At 34.4% G+C, this 19,834-nt stretch overlaps 2 protein-coding genes across 4 annotated transcripts; one reads left to right on the top strand and one right to left on the bottom strand.

Annotated features, from left to right (window-relative positions):
• Positions 1-418: 418 nt before the first annotated feature.
• Positions 419-13,530, bottom strand: LOC125068925. 3 transcript variants are annotated; one of them, XM_047678305.1, is made up of 10 exons: positions 13,183-13,530; positions 9,181-12,641; positions 8,854-8,923; positions 7,173-7,373; positions 6,699-6,843; positions 5,931-6,102; positions 5,219-5,359; positions 4,970-5,121; positions 3,108-4,833; positions 419-3,001 (listed from the first exon to the last, which is right to left on the bottom strand). In XM_047678305.1, the coding sequence occupies exons 2-10, from the start codon at positions 12,346-12,348 to the stop codon at positions 2,324-2,326; spliced, it is 6,453 nt and encodes a 2,150-aa protein (XP_047534261.1). In that variant the 5' UTR covers positions 12,349-12,641; positions 13,183-13,530; the 3' UTR covers positions 419-2,323. The 3 variants fall into 3 exon arrangements, with proteins under 3 accessions (XP_047534261.1, XP_047534263.1, XP_047534262.1); XM_047678307.1 differs by having other exon boundaries at positions 8,899-8,923; XM_047678306.1 differs by lacking the exon at positions 13,183-13,530 and adding an exon at positions 12,992-13,149.
• On the top strand, positions 13,373-14,318 carry LOC125068926 (probable 39S ribosomal protein L49, mitochondrial). The gene is made up of 2 exons (XM_047678308.1): positions 13,373-13,522; positions 13,808-14,318. The coding sequence occupies exons 1-2, from the start codon at positions 13,406-13,408 to the stop codon at positions 14,270-14,272; spliced, it is 582 nt and encodes a 193-aa protein (XP_047534264.1). The 5' UTR covers positions 13,373-13,405; the 3' UTR covers positions 14,273-14,318.
• The last annotated feature ends 5,516 nt before the right edge of the window (positions 14,319-19,834 follow it).

Raw genomic sequence — 19,834 nt, 5'->3', positions numbered from 1 at the left:
AAAAAGAATTGAAAATAAGAACGAAAGTGTAAATTTTTAAATGCAAACATTTTGATTTTTTTTTTTATTATTAACATTTTGTACAAATTACATTGGAATGGACTGTATTTAATACACCAGTATCCACATAATGGTATACATATTTTTTAATTACAAGTATATACAAAATGATTTTTAGTTTTTTTTTTTTTTACTTTTCAAAACTAACAGTTCTTATTCTACGAGGACGATGTAAATTTTACAATGGTCGAGTAATATTATCTTTAGTATATATGTAATAACCACTTTAACACGATAAGACCTAGCAGTATTAACGGAAGTTTTTAATATTTAGCTCAATTATTCGTTTCTTCGAAGCGTATTTCGGAAAATTTTATTTCACGTCATTAAAATCGACATAATATATATATTTACATTGTTTTTTTTTTTAATATAAAAATAGTTACCTTTACTCTGATTAACACTTATTTGTTTGAATATATACAGATCCCTGTTCCATATTTTTTGAACAATTTAAAATAATCTTTATCGAATGTTAAGGAAACAATGTCTTTTGATTTCGTTCCGAACTTACTTCTATATATCAGAAACTGAAAACACAAAAATTACATCGTATGCGAATATATCATGTAATACTATTTCTTAAAAAAATATTCTATCATTTATGGAATATCTTTAATTGTTTCCTTAACATAATGATACAGATCATAAAATCAAAGTCTTTGAATATAGTTAAATGAGACCATTATGCCGGCGCTACACATGCTGCGGCTCAAACCTTCGTGACTTGGTATGAATTATACAAAAACAATACGAAGTGCGCGAATATTGACCACCGCGACGTGTATGGATGTGACTGTGCTGTGTCGAATGTGTGGCGCCGGTGTATACGAGAAGCATCGCCTTAACACACGTCCTGTACATCTAATCGTTAACATTGGTTCGTAATCCTAAGATATTTGACCAAAAATAAAATACTAGTAATTCTCAACAATAGATATATGTTTAACTTACTTTTCTCAACCATGAGCTTTACCAAATATAAAACAGTATTTTTCCACGTGTTTTATTTACAGAGTGCAACTTCTGTGACATAATTTTGTTTCAAAGTTCCGTCAGGCACTGGATCACTCACGGTTCGGTTACTTTACACTATGGAAAATACACTTATGGAATAAATTTGCACAGTAAATTGGTCATATTATGTGTTTTGTTCCGATACAAATGGATAATTAATTTTGCTGATAACGTGAACATTCACAGAGTATCACGCACTTAGATACATGATCTAGTTACAATATACTCTCTTGGATCACATATTGTCCACATTTTGGGTTTGGTTTAGTGCACTACACTATCAATATGTGAATTAGTTTCTACGAAACATTATTATTACAAAATATGCTTCAATGATATCCAAACTATAATTACACACTATACATATTCAATAGTTTCAAGTGATCACATGCTATTTGGTAAATATCTAAATGAGGAATTTGGTTATATTTAAAAATGGGAATAAAAAACAATTTAGTATGTACAGCCAAATATAATGTGATCACTTATAACATCATCCTGTATACATAAAAGTAATTGTCTATTTTCATGCAAATGATACGAAGTTTTGTAATGATTCCATTGTGATAAATAAATTATAAATGCATTTTCTAAACTGACTAGAGAATTTTGAATCTGTGTCGGTGATTTTATTTTAGGGATGCTATTTAATTGATTGTCTAGATGGCTTTATCACGTACATTATCTTTAATTTATTTTATAAATGGTGTGGTTTTATGATAAGTGAAAAACCAAAGAAATAAATAAAGTGTGCGTAATTTAATTTAATGAAATTAAATAAATAATAATCAATAAATAGAGCGATGAGATAAACAGACTTCCCCATATCATTTGCACAAACAATTATAATAACTAATAAATCAGAGTACTACAATACAATATATTCAACACAATCCTCGTCACCAATATTCACAGCTCATGAAGTCGACGTTCCTACACTAATATATACACAGTTAAGGCTTTCTGGTGCTCTCACTTACATATTGCTGCGCCCCCGTCACGAACACATCCGAGGCATATCACTAATTACGAAAATAGGATTTGTTAATAATTTAGGAGTCACACGCGACAAGCACAGACCGAATCACTCAATATTTGGGAACTAAATCACACTATCACCGTATTCCTCAAGGGATCTCATCTAATCTAACGTATCTCTCTTGCGAGTAGTATTACACTACCATCAGTCTGCTGGCTTCGAAGTCGCGATCGGTGGTCACTATACAACCACGAATATTAGGTTTCGTTATGGTCGCTGCTCAGTTATCACCGCTTGAGAGGGAGCGGTCGTCGCCACGGGGACCACGACTCCTTGATTTGAGACCATAGTCTGCGGTATCACTGTTAGCGATTTTGGAATCTTAGGTAAAATCATTTGACTTGGGGTCATTATTGGTATATTAGGTGTAAACACTGTTTCACTCGTAATGGACACGGCTGGGCCCAATTGAGGGATTTTAATAGGCGTGGTGACCAGCAATGACGGTGAGGAGACAGCCGTAGATATGGTTTGGGACGTCACGGTCGCCGTCTTTGGAGGAATAGGAGCTATTGTGATATTCTTAAGACCTACATTCTTCAGTATCGTAGCAGCATTCGTACCGATTTGTAAGTCTGGTATTTCTTTTTTATCAGTATCCTTTTCAGTGGTGAAATTTTGAACAACTGTTCCACCATTACCAAGCATTGTTGCAGTTTGTATTTCTGTAACAACTGTGGTCTCTTCGATAGATGGTCTCTTTGATTTTGCTTCTTTTTCTTGCAATCTCTGCTGTCTTTCCCGGCGGATGAGGCACATTTTGTTGTAATCCTCGAATGTAATGTGGTATCGGTTGCCTGCTGATAAAACTTGCACCAAACTTGGAAGACTGTGTCCGTCTACAGCAAGCTTTAAGGGTTCCCGAGCGACTTTGGCTAAGTTTTCCTGAAAAATATTTACAAGAGATTATGTAAACCTTGAAATTAATTGTTTGAATTAATGAGCTAATGAATGATATTTTAAAGTGATACGAAAAGCAAATAGAACTTACTGGTGTTATGGGCATAAGAGTCGGTCTCCAACCTTTGCTGTTAGCCTTTTGCTTTTTGGGCGTATCAGACTTTGTTGCTTCTTTCTTTTCTTTGTCTAGTTTAGTGTTGTCTTTCTTTTCCTTTATGGGTTCAAACTTTAACCCAGGCATTTCTTTCTTTTCTTTAGGGGGATCAAACTTGGGTGGAGGTAACGGTGCGGCCGCTACTTCTGTAGGGTCAGACGCCGAGACACCTTTAACTAATTGTTGAATATTGTGCAAGACATTTTGTATTGCCTTCCTGCCTTGAGCGTTTGGAGTATTAATTGCTATTAATTCCGGCGGTAATGCCTTGGTTTTCTTTTCCGTTTTTGATTTAGCTTTTGGAAGATTTCCAGGTGGAGGCATGAACTTTTTAGGATCTTTCTCTTCCGAATTTTGATTGGATTTTAGCAAACTTTTTCCATTTACTGAAGGTTTCTTACGGAACTCAATTAAGCTCACGGATTCGCGTCGCGAGGTTTCAGGAGGTAAGTTGTCGTAAGCTCGGAGTCTACTTTGTATTGACGTGCTATAGTTTGCTGCGTGCGGCGACGCATTGTGAGATAAAATAAGATCACCGCTACGGAAATATTTTTCTAATAAGATCAAATGTCGTAAGAAACTCGACTGATTTCCGTATGGCCGCTGTAATTCGGTCCAAAGTTTTCTAGTTTCCACGTCATATTGAATCATCGTGTTACACTTCTCCCAACCTTCTGGAGTCACACCTTTGACATTGTTGAATTCTATATTACACTGCAAATTCATTTCCTCCTCACCGGGGAAAAGTTCTCTTACTGATATAGATGGATTCGTTTCCAACCTCTTAACAGGATTTGAGTATTTTGAATCTGAGTGTTTCTTTGAATCTTTGTCAGCTGGCAATTTCTTAGATAATTCACTCAAATTTTTCTTAACTTGTGTAAAACTTTCTGACATCTGCCATTTGTTTTTAAGTGTGTTAATATCAGCTGGCTTCTTATTGGGTATCGTCTCTATCGTGCACTCATCATTGAGCGATATATTTTTCAATATAGTGATCTCTTTCGATTTGTCTATTTCGAACATTTCAACTTCGCTTTCTTTTTTACTAGTTTTGTCCTTATGTGTGACGATTTGACCTATTTTATGCACTCTCTTTGCGTTTTTATCAATTATTCTGTGCTGCTGTCCCGGCTTTTGTATGCCAAGACTGTGCACTTTGAGAATATTTCTTTGTTTCTGTGTTAAATTTGTCAATTTGTTCTGTTGGAATTGCGCTGGATTGTTTTGCTTTTGAAGAAGATATCTCAGTTCTGTCTGTTTGTCTAAAGGTAGCAGAGGCATTTCTACATCAGATACCATGTCAGTTTCGGAGGCGTCACTTTGAGGATTGCTCTCAGTGGGTTTAGCTCCTGGAACTGGAATTTTATTTGACGATATGAGACTTTCAATATCTTCTGCTAAAGGTTGTGCTTGGGTAGATTTAGGATCTTCTGCAATATTGTCTTCTTTTACTTTTTCTTTTTCTGGAGAACTTTCGATTGTCCTCTCAGAAGATTCGCTATCGGGCTTTTCTGGTTCTGTAGATTTTCTCTGCTTAGATTTAGTGCGTGCTTTCTTCTTCTGTTTGCTTGCACTAGTATTACAATCTTCTAGAACTTTACTATCATCTACTTCTTGGTGTAATTCAGGTGGTATTTCTACGTTGTATATTAGAAGGAGTCTGAAATGAAATAGGTCATTTAAATCACTTAGCTAATATATACATAAAATTGCATAAAAAATTATAGAAAATAAAAATTTTTCATTTTAGCAATGACTGTTGAAAAGAATGAATGAATGAAAATAGAAATACATACTTGCGAGTGTACGCTTTGGCATGCTTGTCATTGTGTCCCGGCCGCTGCAGAAGCGTACAGAAGTAGCGGCACACTTTACAAAGTACAGGTCGTTCATTGAATTCCACTGGAATTCCCGCTTCTTTAAATAATGGATTCAGTTCGGTGTAGCCCTGAAGAACGGATATTGTTTATGTTTATAGCGGTGAGATTACAGACTTATAATAATATCAATTGACACGCAACTACGCTGCTCGTATCGACACTCACGTGGTGTATGAAGTGCAGGTTGTGGTGCTTGGTGAGGCGGCGGCGACACAGCGCGCAGGCCATGAGCGGCGCCAGCACGCGGTGGTGCTCCGCGCACAGCGGGATCGTGTGCAGGCCCGGGTAGTCGCAGTCCAGCTTCAGCTGCAAGCGATCAGAACGCGGTCAGAACGCCCGAAGCAGACCTACGTCTCAGTCACTAAACTCCGCTGCGGCGTCTAATCCCATGGGAGACCGACCGACGCAGGACATACTACTATAGTATGTATGCACAGGCGCACTCTCACAATCCGATGTGGACGGCGAATGCGACACGACCGGAAAGAGTTCAGGCGCAAGACCAACGACTTTACATGCTTTCCGAGGCACGGGAGTGTACACAGTTCCAACTTCTAAGCTGCGGGTTGTTACTGGGCAACAGCAAAACCTAATAAGTTTTTATCAGCTCGACGTGAGGTTGTAACATCAAGATCAATCTGTAGACCAACGAGGCAGTCACTAGTCACCTTATATATACAATGAGTATTGTAACTGTACTTGGTCGTCAGCCTTTTACGAACAGTGACGTGCTTCAGTGTACGATGTCCAGTGCTATTAACGTAAAAGCTTTACTTAGGGAGGAGTATTATTATGACCGTTGTGCAAGATGCAAATCCGTATCTCGAGGGGAAGTATCAATCAAATCACAGGTCTATCCATTTCTAACGCAACTCACCAGCTTGTTGACACTGGAGCGCATCTTGATGAGCCACTTGCGTCGTATGGAGTGGTCGGCTGGCACGAGGCAGGCGGTGGCGTGGCAGGTGGCCAGGCGGACCGCCCCCGCGCCCGCCTCCTCCTCACTCTCCTCCTCCGGCGGAGGACTCGTCGGTACCTTCTCCATACCACTGGACCAATCAAGCTCGTTAGTATAAAGTAAATAAACAGGAAAGCTGTCAAATTATGGAATTCCCTGCTGCCAAAAATTACACAAGCTGAGTACACATCTTTAAAATAATTGTCTGTGAGTATAGTATTGCTTTTATGTTACATTCTATTCTTAAACTTCTCCTTTTACAAAGTTAGTTGTAAGTGCACACTATGTCTGTACTTGTTCTGGCTTTATCCTGAATTGAGGTTGCCTGGAGGAGGTCACTGTAAGTGATAAGGTCGACTTTGCATACTTTATAATATACTTCTTCTTCTTTTATATATTTTTTGTAAATTGCGTGCAATAAAGACTACATGAATAATTTTATTTATAACGATACTCATCAGTATAAGCTCTTTTATTGTGCTACGCATCGACTTTAAACACACTATATTTCTGGTTTTTCAAGAAGTTCTAAAGACCCTGAGTTTTAATTAAAATAAAGTAATATACACTATATATATACTTGTAAGTTAAGATTATTAAAAAAAGATATAAATTAAAGTTGACTCTTATCACAGTTAATACATAGCAGGTTCAGGACAGGAATCTTATTTTCGCATCAGTACTCACGCGGCGGTGGGCGGCTCGGGCGGCTGTGGCGTGTCCGGGGGCTTCGCCACGGGCCGCTTGCGGTACGAGGGGCAGTTGGCGCGCCGGTCCACGTGGCGGTAGCACGCGTCGCACAGGCAGCTGTCGATTGTCAACTTCTCCTCGTCTGGGGGGGGGATAGCACATTGTCACGAGTGTTCACACTAATCTCTGGAGACGATGGGGTGTATGCAATTACATTTTTTTCTCATCAATAATACACACGTATTGTATTACTGATAATTAACAAATGTAATAGATTATGTATGTAAAGTTTTGAAATACCAAAGAAATAAGGCCTATTACATTTACTCCTAAAAATATTATGAAGCAGTGAAGCAGATTAACTTATAATAGAGAGGAGAGGAAAGCCAATAATTTGAATAATTTAGAAAAATAAATCACAAATTGAAATAAGGATGTATGTACTTTACTTGATAAAGAAACAATGCTCACTGTCTAAAACCTTCCTCTGTCTTTCGCTGCTCTTCATTTGCGCGATATGACAGGGCGTGTCGAAAAGCCCAAACTTGCCCCCGCAGTAGAAACATTGGTCCATACAAAGCCTCCCAGGGTGGATGCTGAACGATGAAGCTTTCTCCGGAATAACCAGATTAAGTGTCTCCTTGGGTTCAGGCTCGGGAACTGCTTCTGCATCTGTTGAATATATGCACGAACCATTTCATTAGAAGTTGTTAAGGATAATGCCTGAAGTCGAATTTTGAGTTTATGGTTTTCTTGGATTTATCTACATAAGTGTTATTTATTTGAAATTGATTTTTGAAACGGTATGATCATTGGTTCGAATGGTAATAACCCCTTCACTAATGATGACCCCAATGGTGATCAAAATATCATAATAAATTTGTCGAATTAAACTCAGATAATTTTATCAAACTTAAATAAAATTACATAATTTTGATTACTATTTTTTACGTCTCCACAAAATCAAGTGTCCAAAAGCTTTACACTTTACAACCTTAAGTTAACAAAAAACATTGTACAGATCTTAGATAATCTGACGAATTGCAAACACCGAATTTCCTATTTAAGTGGGAACACAACCAGTGGGGTGAGGTTGAGGTGATCCAGCAGTTGTTGGATAGAATAAAATAGTTGTCGCCCGCGGAAGTCCGCGTTTTATGGGTATACAAAGTCTATGTCCTTCCTTGATGTTCAAACATGCTTTATACCAAATTTAATCTTCGATTTAAGGGTTTCGCCGTGGAACAACAACAGACGGAATTTCGTATTTACAATATTAGTATAAATTATATTTGTATAGTGGACGTTTTATATAAGTTACAATTAAGTTTATTATTTTTTTATTTTTAAAATTTGTTAATAATTATTTTAAGTGTTTTTTTTTACAGATTAAATGGGATGTTATTCTGCTATAAGACATAATTATGTTCTACTTGATGGTAAATTATTGTAACCGTCCATGACATAAACATTGTAAGATATAATAACTAATCCTGTGCGAACTAGCCATGGGATTTGGTCTTCAACTTGCATGTCACTACACTGGCTCACTCACCGTTGAAACCGAAAATTTACAGTGACAAAAAAAATATTTGACCACCTATCCACTAGAAAAAAATTCAATAATGAAATATTCTTAAATAAATTGAATATCTTTTTGCAAAGAAGTATTATAGCATGCTAGTTTAATAATTAAGGTGTTTGTTTTATTGCTTGTTTTTTTTTTTAAATTAGTGTGTTTTAGAAATACATAAAATTAATGAATTATTCTGCTACCATTACCCCTTGTTAATTTGGCTATTTTGTCGTTTTATTTGTGTTAGTGTGTCAGAAATCTTAAAGTTTAAAGATGTTAATTTGTGGTCTTTATCAGATGTCGTATGAAATAAAAAAACATATAAAAAGAAAAATAATTATAACAGATTATTATTTTGTAATGGATTATAATGTTATAAACCATCAGATTTGAATTAAGAATATTCTTAACGAGATCTGATAAAAGGACATGAATATGAACAAAACAACTGTTTTGAAAAAAAATACTCATAAGATAATATTATTTACATAACTTTTGTATTTATGTTGTATTTTTTAATGTTTTATCGGTTTTGTTCATAAACATGAAGCATGGGTGAGTGCAATATCCACACACCATGGTTGTTAAGCCGATTACTGTAATGAGACTTTCTGTGCCCACCCTCTGATGCTGCGTTTGCGCCGCCCTGAAAGACAAATTCGTGAAAATAAATATCTACCATCAAAAAATTATTCATAAATAGGAAAGAGATCAACACGGAAGTGAGAAGTAAACAAAGTTTTAGATTTTCAATTATGAAACAGAGATTCGTGCTTTTAACCAAACGCTTGTAAAGAGGAATTATTTGAAATGCATATAGATTCATTGAAAAGTTAAAAAAACTGACTACTTTCTTAAAATAAAGACTAATTATTTTTAAGGTTTCGATTAAACAATAAATACCTCTCGTCGTTCGATGGTGTAGAAGGCGTCATCATCGCTGCCCGTGTCGCCTACTTCTAGCTGTGGTCTGCCAGATCTGCTTTTGCTCTTCTGGAAGGTCATCTTCAATGAACTCCTGTATTTCTTCTTGTCCCTCTCGCCAGCGCCACGACTCAACTTTATCACAGTTTTCAGAGTACCAGTGTAATCAGACTTCCCAGATTTACCCTTGCCCATAACACCGCAGTAATTCATACCGTATATACGTTCCTTCTCCTTTAATTTCTCTATCTTAGCCTCAGATGCAGCTTTGTGTGTCAGCAATCCTAGAGTTCTAAGTACATTCTCTTTTCTCTTCTGACTTTCAGGTGTTTCTTGAAGAACATTACTTGGTCCCGGCAAGTTTTCTGTAGAATTACGTGCCGATTTTACTTTTGAAACCTTCGGTTTTGTTTCTTCGATCTTGGGTTCGATTGGTTCATCTTTCTTAACGTTAATCTCTGGTTGAACTGGTTCTACCTTTTCTGCCTCCTTTTTCTCTGTCTCTATAATTGGTTCCGTAGTCGGTTTTTCAATTATTTCTGTCTTTTGGGTCGGTTGTGACTCAGGTTTAATTTCAACGTTGGTGGTTTCAGTTTTATTTTTTGCAGAATCTACAACAGCGCTATCTAGTTTTGGGACTTCAGAGGTCAAAGATATGTCTTCAGGAATAGCTTTAACAGTTTCTAATGGAGGCGCGGATGCCTCTGCTTCCATAGGTTGGGGAGCCTCGAGTGACTTTACTGCAACCGGCGTAGGGGTTATTGAAATCGCTGGTGATTTCATTTGATGTGGTGGTGACTTTATTTTCTCTATTGTTGCCATCTTCTCTTCTAATTCAATCCCCGTGTCCGATGATTTTCTCGATGAAGAGCCACCACTTGATTTCCTTTTAGTTATTTGCACTTCATTGCAATTTAGTTTCGATTCTATGTTGCGTGGAGTTATTGATATCTGATTCGAGTCGAGTGCGCTAACTAAAGCTTGACTCGGGCTGTTTGGATGTAAAGTTGCGAATTGATGTAAATCGATTTGCGGCGTCGGTGCTGCTTTCTCTACCGATTTCCTTATTTCAGTCAAAGTCACATCCTTACCCAATGACTTCTCAAATATACTGATAGCGTCAGATTCTTTTGAATGATTGGAACTTGTTGATTCCTTTCTTGCGCTGACACTATTCCTTTTTATTAATGTGACAGAATTAGGAAGATCTACATCAATAGACCTTCTCACTTGATCTCTTTTGACTATTGAAATAGCTGAGTTGTTTTCAAAACAACTCAACACATTTTCCTTTTCAATTAATTTTTCTGGTGATCTAACAGGTTGCATGTCTTTCAGAGGTTTAATGTCTGCTCCCGATTTTGGTATTAAAACAACATCATTTGTTACCATCACAGACTTGCTATCATTTGATTTAGATTCTGATTCTTGTCTTTGTCTTCTCTTGTCAAACTCTTCAAATTCTTTAAGTCTATCCATGAGTTTGTCTATGCTGGCTACTGTTGTGCTACATTTATAAGTTATCTCTTGTCTATTTTCGGAACATTTCTCAGCAGAATCTTCTTCATAGTGAAGGCGGATATTTTCACTATCATCATTCTTAGACGGCGTGCATTCATTTGTTATTGCTGAAATTGCATCTTTATCTTTGACTGGGGTTTCAGGTGTAATAATGCTATTATTATCTCCTAATGGCTTTGAATGTCCGTAGAACTGACGAACGGTCTTAGTCATTGGATCAGTATTTACACTATCATTTATCATCTCTTGGTCTCTATCTATATTCTGGTCCAAGTCATTGATGAGATCACTGATTTCTTTAGATAATGTGTCAACAGTTTCATTCTTGTCCTCGGCTAAGTCATTTGTTATTGTACTAGTTATACCATTCTTAGAAGATTGGTTAATGGGTCTTGATGTAGTCGCTGCTTTCTTTCCTCTTCTGGCTTTCCTAATATTTTTAGATACCTCCTTTGAATTAAATGTCTTCGACATACTAGTCAATATACTACTACGTTCTTCAAAAAGCGCATCATTATCAGTCTTCAGCAAATATTTGTCTTCTAGGTCTGATACATTAATATTTTCTAACTTAATCCTATTACTGTTATTGTTGTCGGAGTCTAATGAAGTACTTCTTTTTAAGCTCAGTTTTTTCTTATCTTTTTCTTTTACTATAGAACTAGGCTCTGTATCGGTTTTGGTTTCAGTTAATTTTGAGTCAACACTAAGAGAAGGCACTTTTCCAATAGGAGAGATCTGTACATTATTTTCAATATCTATATCTAGGTCAGTCTTAGTTTTATCTAAGCTTTTGCTGAGCTCCTTGTTTTCACTATCATTGAGTGGTTCGCTGAGGCTGATATCTGATTCTGTTATATCTGAGCATTTAGAGATTTCACTGCCATCCCTTGAGCAGGAACGTCCTCTTTTTAATTTTTTACAATCTTCTGAAGTCTCCGAAACCTCTGAAGGTTTTGAGTCAGAGAGAAGTCTCCGTCTTTTTTTCTGTTCTTTCATTACAACCTCATTTAATAGATTGTTTTTTACTTTCCTTGGTTTCCCGCTCCTTAAGTTTTTTCCTTCAAAAAGTGAGGGACTATTGCTTCTTTCAGAGCGCATAGAGTAGGGGCTGGTACGTGGTCCTAAGACTAAGCTGGTTGGAGAGTCACCTAAGACAGACTTCATCATGACCATATCAGAACTAAGCCTTACTCTCCTGCCAGCAGTTTTGGGACTCGAAGACCTAGAATTAGGTGTTACTTCCTCTGTAGGCTCCTTTTTTATTTCTCCGGCAGGTATCAATGGGACGGTTTCCTTATCTTGAGAATTATCAGATTCAGCTTTGCCAGCCTTCCTCGTACGTGTCACTGTTTGTCTTAAGACATTTTTCTTTGCAGCTACAACTTTCTTTCTTCTCAAAGTTTTTGTCTTTCTAATACCTAGAGGTCTTTTCTTGACTACTGCTTTAGGCTTGGGTGCATTTTTCTTGGGGTCTTTGGATGTTTTCGGTTCATCTTGGGAAGGTTTGCTTTTCTCTTCCTCGTTGAGGTCCGAGGCCTTTTTACGGGCACGAGTCTTGGGTTCAACTATTGTTTCTTCATCTAGGCTCTTATCTGTCTCTTCTTTAACCTGTTTAGTTTTCATGATGGAATGTGTAGTGAGGGATAATTCTGTTTTTCCGACATCAGGTTGTTGTTTATCAACTCTGTTGGGAGTCAGAGGGGTCTGGTATGTTGTTTGGTGAATAAAGACACACAATTGACCCGACTACTGGCTTCTGTCACAGCCCTATTACAGTTTTAATGTCTTATATTCTTAGACTATTCTCTTGTGTAATTATTTCAAGATTGTATAGAGTTGTCACACTTGGCCTCTATACTACTTGAATTTTAATAATATTGAGCCATTATTTCTTCAATGTGAAATGCCATCTCACCCTGAAATATAAAAAAATATATATTTTAAATATCTTATTATAAATAATTTACTAATTAAATAACATTTATATAGTTAAAGATTTTAGAAGAATTATCATGTTAAAATTACAAAAGTTGCAGTATTTGAGAATTTTGTGTGCTATTTTATATATTTAACGAGCATTCATTACTTAATTCTATGTAATTCGGTCGCAAATTAAGTCCAAAAGTCGTGGTAAACAAAAGCGATGCACGACAAATCAACAACTTTGCGTTCTTAATATACCTATTTTACCTACGGAATGTAAATAAATAAAACTTTTAACGCGCACTCAAATGTGTAGACATGCATAATATATAATAATATTTACGTTTAAGGCGCTCGTTGCATAGAAAATCCAGCCGGAAAAGTCATGAAAATCTTATGTTTTGGTACACATCTCGTATGACCGCAACGCCACCTACAGCTGTGCGCTGCGTGTGCGTCGACCGAGAGACAGAAAGCACCAAATCATTTCCCTACCCGTGGCGCACCTCCGCAATGTACTCACTAAATACTCACAATTTATTCCACGGAACTGCCAAAAACCACAATAAACAGTCAATTAGACACTCAATGCACCATAATATGCAAAAAAGTTCAATAAAAACACACGATTAAACTTAGAAAACGATTTTTGAAAAGCCCAAATGTCTGCAGGCGTCCGCCATAATGTTTCCTTCGAAACGAATAATATAGTTCTTATTGCTCTTGTAGCAAGCAATCGCTCTATTCGCTATTCAAAATGGCGACCGTGTGGCGTTCACAGTGCGCGTTTGCACGTTTTTTTGTCGGAAAAACCGGGCGGATCCTGAACAACGCTGCAGATTTGGGTATAAAACTTACACCAGAGTCAATATCGGTAATTATTCAATTATATTTACTCGCGTCGGGCTGTAATGTCGCTTTGACCGCGACATGTGACAGAACTATGGGTGTACACCCTCACAAAAAGCTTTGACCGTATAAAAATAATAATATATTTATTTCATATATTTAAAAAAATCTTTGATTCAGCCTATTCAATTCAAATCGTATTGTTTGTAGTACTTTTTTAAGTATTATAACTCAGATGTTCATTTTATTTTAAAATCACGTGGTGCGAATTTGAGGTTATTTTCTAAACTAACTTTTTTTTCTTTCACAGGTATCTACAACGAGGAGCTATTCTAACTATTCACATTCACCACTTGTCAAAAAAATCAAAGAACAATATGATTTTGAAATAGAAAAAAATCCTCCTGAATGGGCATATGTAGAACGTCTTTTGCCCTTAGAAACAATTCCTCCAGTACAACCTAAAGAAACCTATCCATCTGGATGGATTCCACCAAAGGAAGAAGCAAAGGATCTACCATATTTTATGCCAAGAACCAAAAATCATGAGTTGCCAATATATCTGATTATCACCCATAAAGGACAACGAAAAGTATCGATGTTGAGAAAATTAGAAGGTGATATTTGGTTAATGAACGACTTAATAAAAGAACACTTACAAACAAATTTCAACCGCTACATAGAAACGAGAGTGCATGAATTAGGTAGATTTATTGAAGTAAAGGGAGATTTTGTAAACTCATTACGAGAATGGGCATACTCTAAAGGTTTCTAAAAATATATATAAATGTAGTTTGTTAAAAATAAAATTTAAATAGACATTATTGTATTTTATTTCTTTCATTAAATTTATATTTACACAAACACCAAAAACTCCTTATTTACACAGTTATAATTATAAAATAAACTATACTACTATATATCACTATACTCATTCAATTAAATCTTTATAGTAAATACTAAAGGTTTAATTACTACTAAATACTAATTAATTATTTCCATTTATATAATTATTTTATTTGCCTCTTTCACTAAAACATTATTAATTATTTAAAGAAAACGTTTTAATTAATTCACCTTTGATATAAAAACTTACATTTATGAAATACCTTACAAAATAAATAAATATATAATAATAAAATACGTGACGCGTACCTGTTTTGGTCAGTGTACGCGGCATGAAGCGTGTTTTGTTCAGCCGCCACTAGGGGCGCTGGCGACGGCGGAAGGTTTTATCTACGTAGCTATATGATATCCGCCCGGAGTTCTATGGGCCTCACCAAGATATTATTTTCGACTCGACTACACTTCTCTTTGTTTAAAACAACTTTTCTACATCTTAGCGTTCCGATTCGATACTTTATCATGCTTTTCAGTTCAACGTGAACATTTGGCGAGAGTTTTAAGAGGTTATTTAATGTTATATAAATTAGGTTAGTTATTCGCGTGATAAATAGCTTGAGAACGTACAAAAGTTATTGAAGTTGTTGTAAATTAGCCGGAATGATTCAGTATCGATGTTTAGAATATGTGCGGCGTTACATAACACAATGAACGTTTATGTGCCTATGTAAATATATTTATCAAGGCCAAGTGCTTTCAGAATATGACGTTGCAATCAATAGCTAAATAATACAGGGTTAAATAAATTATTTTATACGTATTTTTAGCTTTAATGTACTTATATAGAAATTAACATTATATATTTTAATTTCATGTACTTTAATGAATTTATTAATTATATTAAGTACTTCAGTTACATTTTGTTAATAACTTTTTACCGTGATTGAATTACATTAGTTTTTTATTGCTTCGCTGTAACGTCGGATTAGTTAAAAACAATAAATTACGTAATGGAGGAAAGTTTTAGATTTTATTTCGCAGCCCTTGGGTTATTTATTTATTTGTTCAGTTGGAAACTTCGAAATTATTACGTATTTTTTAAAACTAATATTTGGAATTCGTACGTAGAAATCTCAATAGTCAATTTTGGTAACCGTAAAATGAATAGTAACGTAACTAGTCACTTACTTCGACATCATTATATTTTTTTAAAATAGATTTTTTTTTTGTATTCTTCGCTAGCTTATTTTACTTCGTCTGAATTTCTTACCCTAAATCGCTAAGCCTATACCAATCTCAAAATTAAAAAAAAAACTATCCCATTATATTATGTGCACCTATTTTAAAACTCGTTTACTAATGTAATGTTGTTAATTATATGTTAATCGATTAACATATAATTAGATTTACTTATTTATACTATTACTCAATTCAATCAAGATAGCGTTGTTTTATAATCTGAATTTATATTTCAATTTAAAAATACAACTTAAAACTTCGCTCCAATTTTTTTCTGGTAACATTAAAGATCCTCGTAACATAGCTCAAAAATTGACAACCTTAATGTACTTATGACAAGTAGTCTTTTACTTGTATTTTTTAACCATCATTTCACAAAATCATATTAAACGTAAAGTTAACATTCCGTTTTGCAATTTTCCTAGATTATACCGAGAAAAACTGGCAATAGACTCTAGTTACTCTTCGTATATTTAAAAAATAAAATAATTATATATCTATTAATAATAGCTGACTTTGTTTTATTTTATGGTTTTAGTCTATTTTAAGTAGCAGTTAACGAAACAATGTTAATTTACGTTAGCGTTATTATATGATACATAGATACGTAAATATAACAGCATATAAGTATATCACGTCACATATAAATACATTTACGTCACAAGTACCTACTTAGTTACAAAATTAAACTTAAAGATCTAACTGTTGCAACTAAATAAAAAAAAAACAGGCTTAGACAAGAACATTAAATTTACGCTTGTCATATTAAGTCTATATTTAAAGCGTCTGAGACTGCGAAGGGCAATTATTTATATAAAAATATTATATATTTAAACCTTCTCCAAAACGCGACGCATCATCTGGTATAAGTTTTTTGTATATTGATTTAGTAGATTTTTCACTTAAGCATTACAAAATGTCTCCTCATTCATCTCTAAATATTCTGAGGTAGAATGCACTATATCCGAGGCAAAGTGACATTTCCTTACGACACTCAGACATAAATATATCAAACGCAGGATTAGTAACGTTCCAAGATCACGCTCTGATCCTGACCTTTTAGCTCAGTCTATTGTAGTGACGGCACTTACATAATATTAAGTAAACATTAAATTATTTGAAGCGAAATCCAACTTTAAACAAAAAAATTATTCCAATTTAATAAAATAATTATATATTTTTATACAAATGCTGTACTGTATTCAGCCAAACGATGAATGAAATATATCATAATAAATAATTTTTAATTAATTTCAATGTAAATTTCGTAGACTTTAATTATTAGTTATACATGTAACTATTAAGTCCTTTATCTATAATAATTTAACTCAAAGTAAATAGTATCGTATTTTTTTTCTCCTGATGTTGATGGTAAGCGAGCAGCTTTATACGTCACGCTGGTACAATGTAAGTTAGTTCATTGGTAGAACATATTACGTAAGATATTATATTTATATGAACGGATTATCAAAGCTTCGTTATACATACACCTTAAATTTAATTAAGTAGTTTATCATTATATTACTCAAGTATGTATGTATGTTTGTCACATTATATCTATCTTGATCGTATTTACAGCTTGTAAGTACACCTAAACCCCCACTAGACTAATTCCTTTGCCTTAAGTTTATCTGGAAGAGAGCCTTCTATTTTCTACAAGTGAATATTTATTGCTACCAAGTAGACCACAGATAAATAATATATTTAGAAATTCAGATTCACCGCGATGTGTTAAGGCTTGCTTACACTAACGGCCAAAATTATGGTTAGGTATATCTATCAAAGTTTACGATAGATCGATTAGCAGATATACATAACTTGAACCGACACTGAGATTTATATAACTAATAATAGTGTGTTTCTAATAAAAAATAACAAAGTTCTACATTATATAATAATTTGTAAATAAGATACAAGAAATCATTTAAGTTCGTTTGGTAACATTTATGATTTGAACTATAATTGAAAAAAATGTGTACGAAATATAAAATCAGGATAAATTTTATCAATTACATAATTACACACACAATCAAAACAATACATCTCTGAATCCTACTCGTATAATATAAAACAAAACTGTTTAATACGAAACAGAATGAAATAAGATATTACGATCGTGAGAAAGTAAACTTACGCATTTAATTCGTTTGTAAAACGTCTACCCGATGTGACTTTAGATTTAATATAATAAGAGATTTTTTTCGTAAAAAAGCGTGATTATATGATTATATAATCTATAATAACAGATGAAATATTACTTTGTAACGTCTAAATGAAAAATCTATTAATAAATAAAATTTGTACTAGAAATGCCGGCGCGTTTTAAAGAAGGTTTTAATATACATTTTTATTATACAAGTACTTAGTTTTGCTTCGCATTTCACCCGCTTTAAATTTAGACTTATGGCATCTTAAGCGTGAATGTTTCTTAATAAATATGAATGTATAAACTTATGTTGTTTTTTTTTAGATTTTACGCAAAAGTCCAAATCCAATAGATATATAACTTTTTTGTTATAAAAGTCGTGTATACTTTTAAGATGATTATAACATATTATATTATATTATATTGATATGTTACATATTTTATTAAAAATAGCTCTGTGAACGAAGGGAGGGGAAATCCGGTTTGTCACTTTTCCGGCGAGCGCTCATAAAATTTTCATAGAAAGTTTTAAAGTAATAGGTACCTACCAACTATAAACTTATACTGTACTACTTTTAAACTATGCTATAAATAATATTCGTATAAGACTTTGTATGAAAGATTTCAGGTATACAGAAATTAAGATGGAAATTTATTACTTATAAAAATGAAAATAGAATATACATATTTATTAAAACAGTTCAAAGTTATTAAATCCGTAATTTCGAAGATATTAGAGGACTCTGACTGCGATAATGATTAATCAGGACAGAAAGATTGCGTTAATTGATACTGATTTTGTTACCTAAATACTTAAAAATTACAGCGGGGCTGATAGATAGGGTCACCGAATGTCATGACTTCGATATAGAGTTGATTTACATACATTATCTAAATGAATATGATCGTTTCAGACGCTTTCGCGCTAAAAGGTAAGTATATCGGAAAGCTAGGACGGATGCATACATATCTCTTTTTGGTCGTAATGCATATCATGCTCAATTCACGAGATGGTGTTATACATTTCTACAACGTTAAATGTAATAAATATAATAAAATAACTAAGAATAACGACAAAGTTGGCTGGAATATATTACTATTTATTTATAAATCTTTTCTTGAAACGTAATTCGAGCCGAAAAACCTATTGGAGCTAACAATGACCTAAAATGCAATAAAATAAATATTGAATATAAAAGACAGACGTTTTAGTACAAGTTCTTTGTGTCAGGACTTTGTGCAAGCCGGTCTGGCTAGGTTACCCCAACCTATATTCTACCGCCAAACAGAAATACTTAGTATTGTTGTGTTCCGGCTTAAAAGGTAACCCAGTTTAACTACATTTTTTTTTTTATGGCATTGGTTGGCGGACGAGCATATGGGCCACCTGATGGTAAGTGGTCACCACCGCCCATAGACAAAGGCGCTGTAAGAAATATTAACCATTCCTTACATCACCTATGCGCCTCCAACCTTGGGAACTAAGATGTTATGTCCCTTGTGCCTGTGATTACACTGGCTCACTCACCCTTCTAACCGGAACACAACAATACAGTGTACTGTTATTTGGCGGTAGAATATCTGATGAGTGGGTGGTACCTACCCAGACGGGCTTGCACAAAGCCCTACCACCAAGGGCTTTGTGCAAGCCCGTCACATTAAGATGTTATGAAATCTTAGTTTACGGGAACTAAGATTTCATAACATCTTAGTTCCCGTGGTCGGTGGCGCATTAAAGATGAATGCTTAAATTTAGATTATTTCTTAGCCTTAGTCTATGGACCACATACCATCAGGTGGCCCATTTGCGGGTTTGTTAACTATGTTATAAAAATGTCAGTAAAATACAAAACATTGCTTATTACGTTCTGTCAATCTATATATTTTGGAATATAAAATTAGTGGAGATATTACTACGAAAGTAACTGTTAATTTTATAATTAAAATATGAACATACTATAGTTGTTTTATGACATATATGTATATTTTATTATTCAAAATATTATTATTATTTTGTACAAATTAAATCAAAATAATCTTTATTCGTGTAGGTTCATAAAAGCACTTTTGAATCGTCATGTTAAAGTGTTGTATTAAATGTTAAGCTAC

This window comes from Vanessa atalanta, chromosome 14 (genome assembly GCF_905147765.1).
Source record: "Vanessa atalanta chromosome 14, ilVanAtal1.2, whole genome shotgun sequence".
In the NCBI taxonomy this organism is placed as follows: Eukaryota; Metazoa; Arthropoda; class Insecta; order Lepidoptera; family Nymphalidae; genus Vanessa; species Vanessa atalanta.
This window is presented reverse-complemented; position numbering and strand designations above follow the sequence as displayed.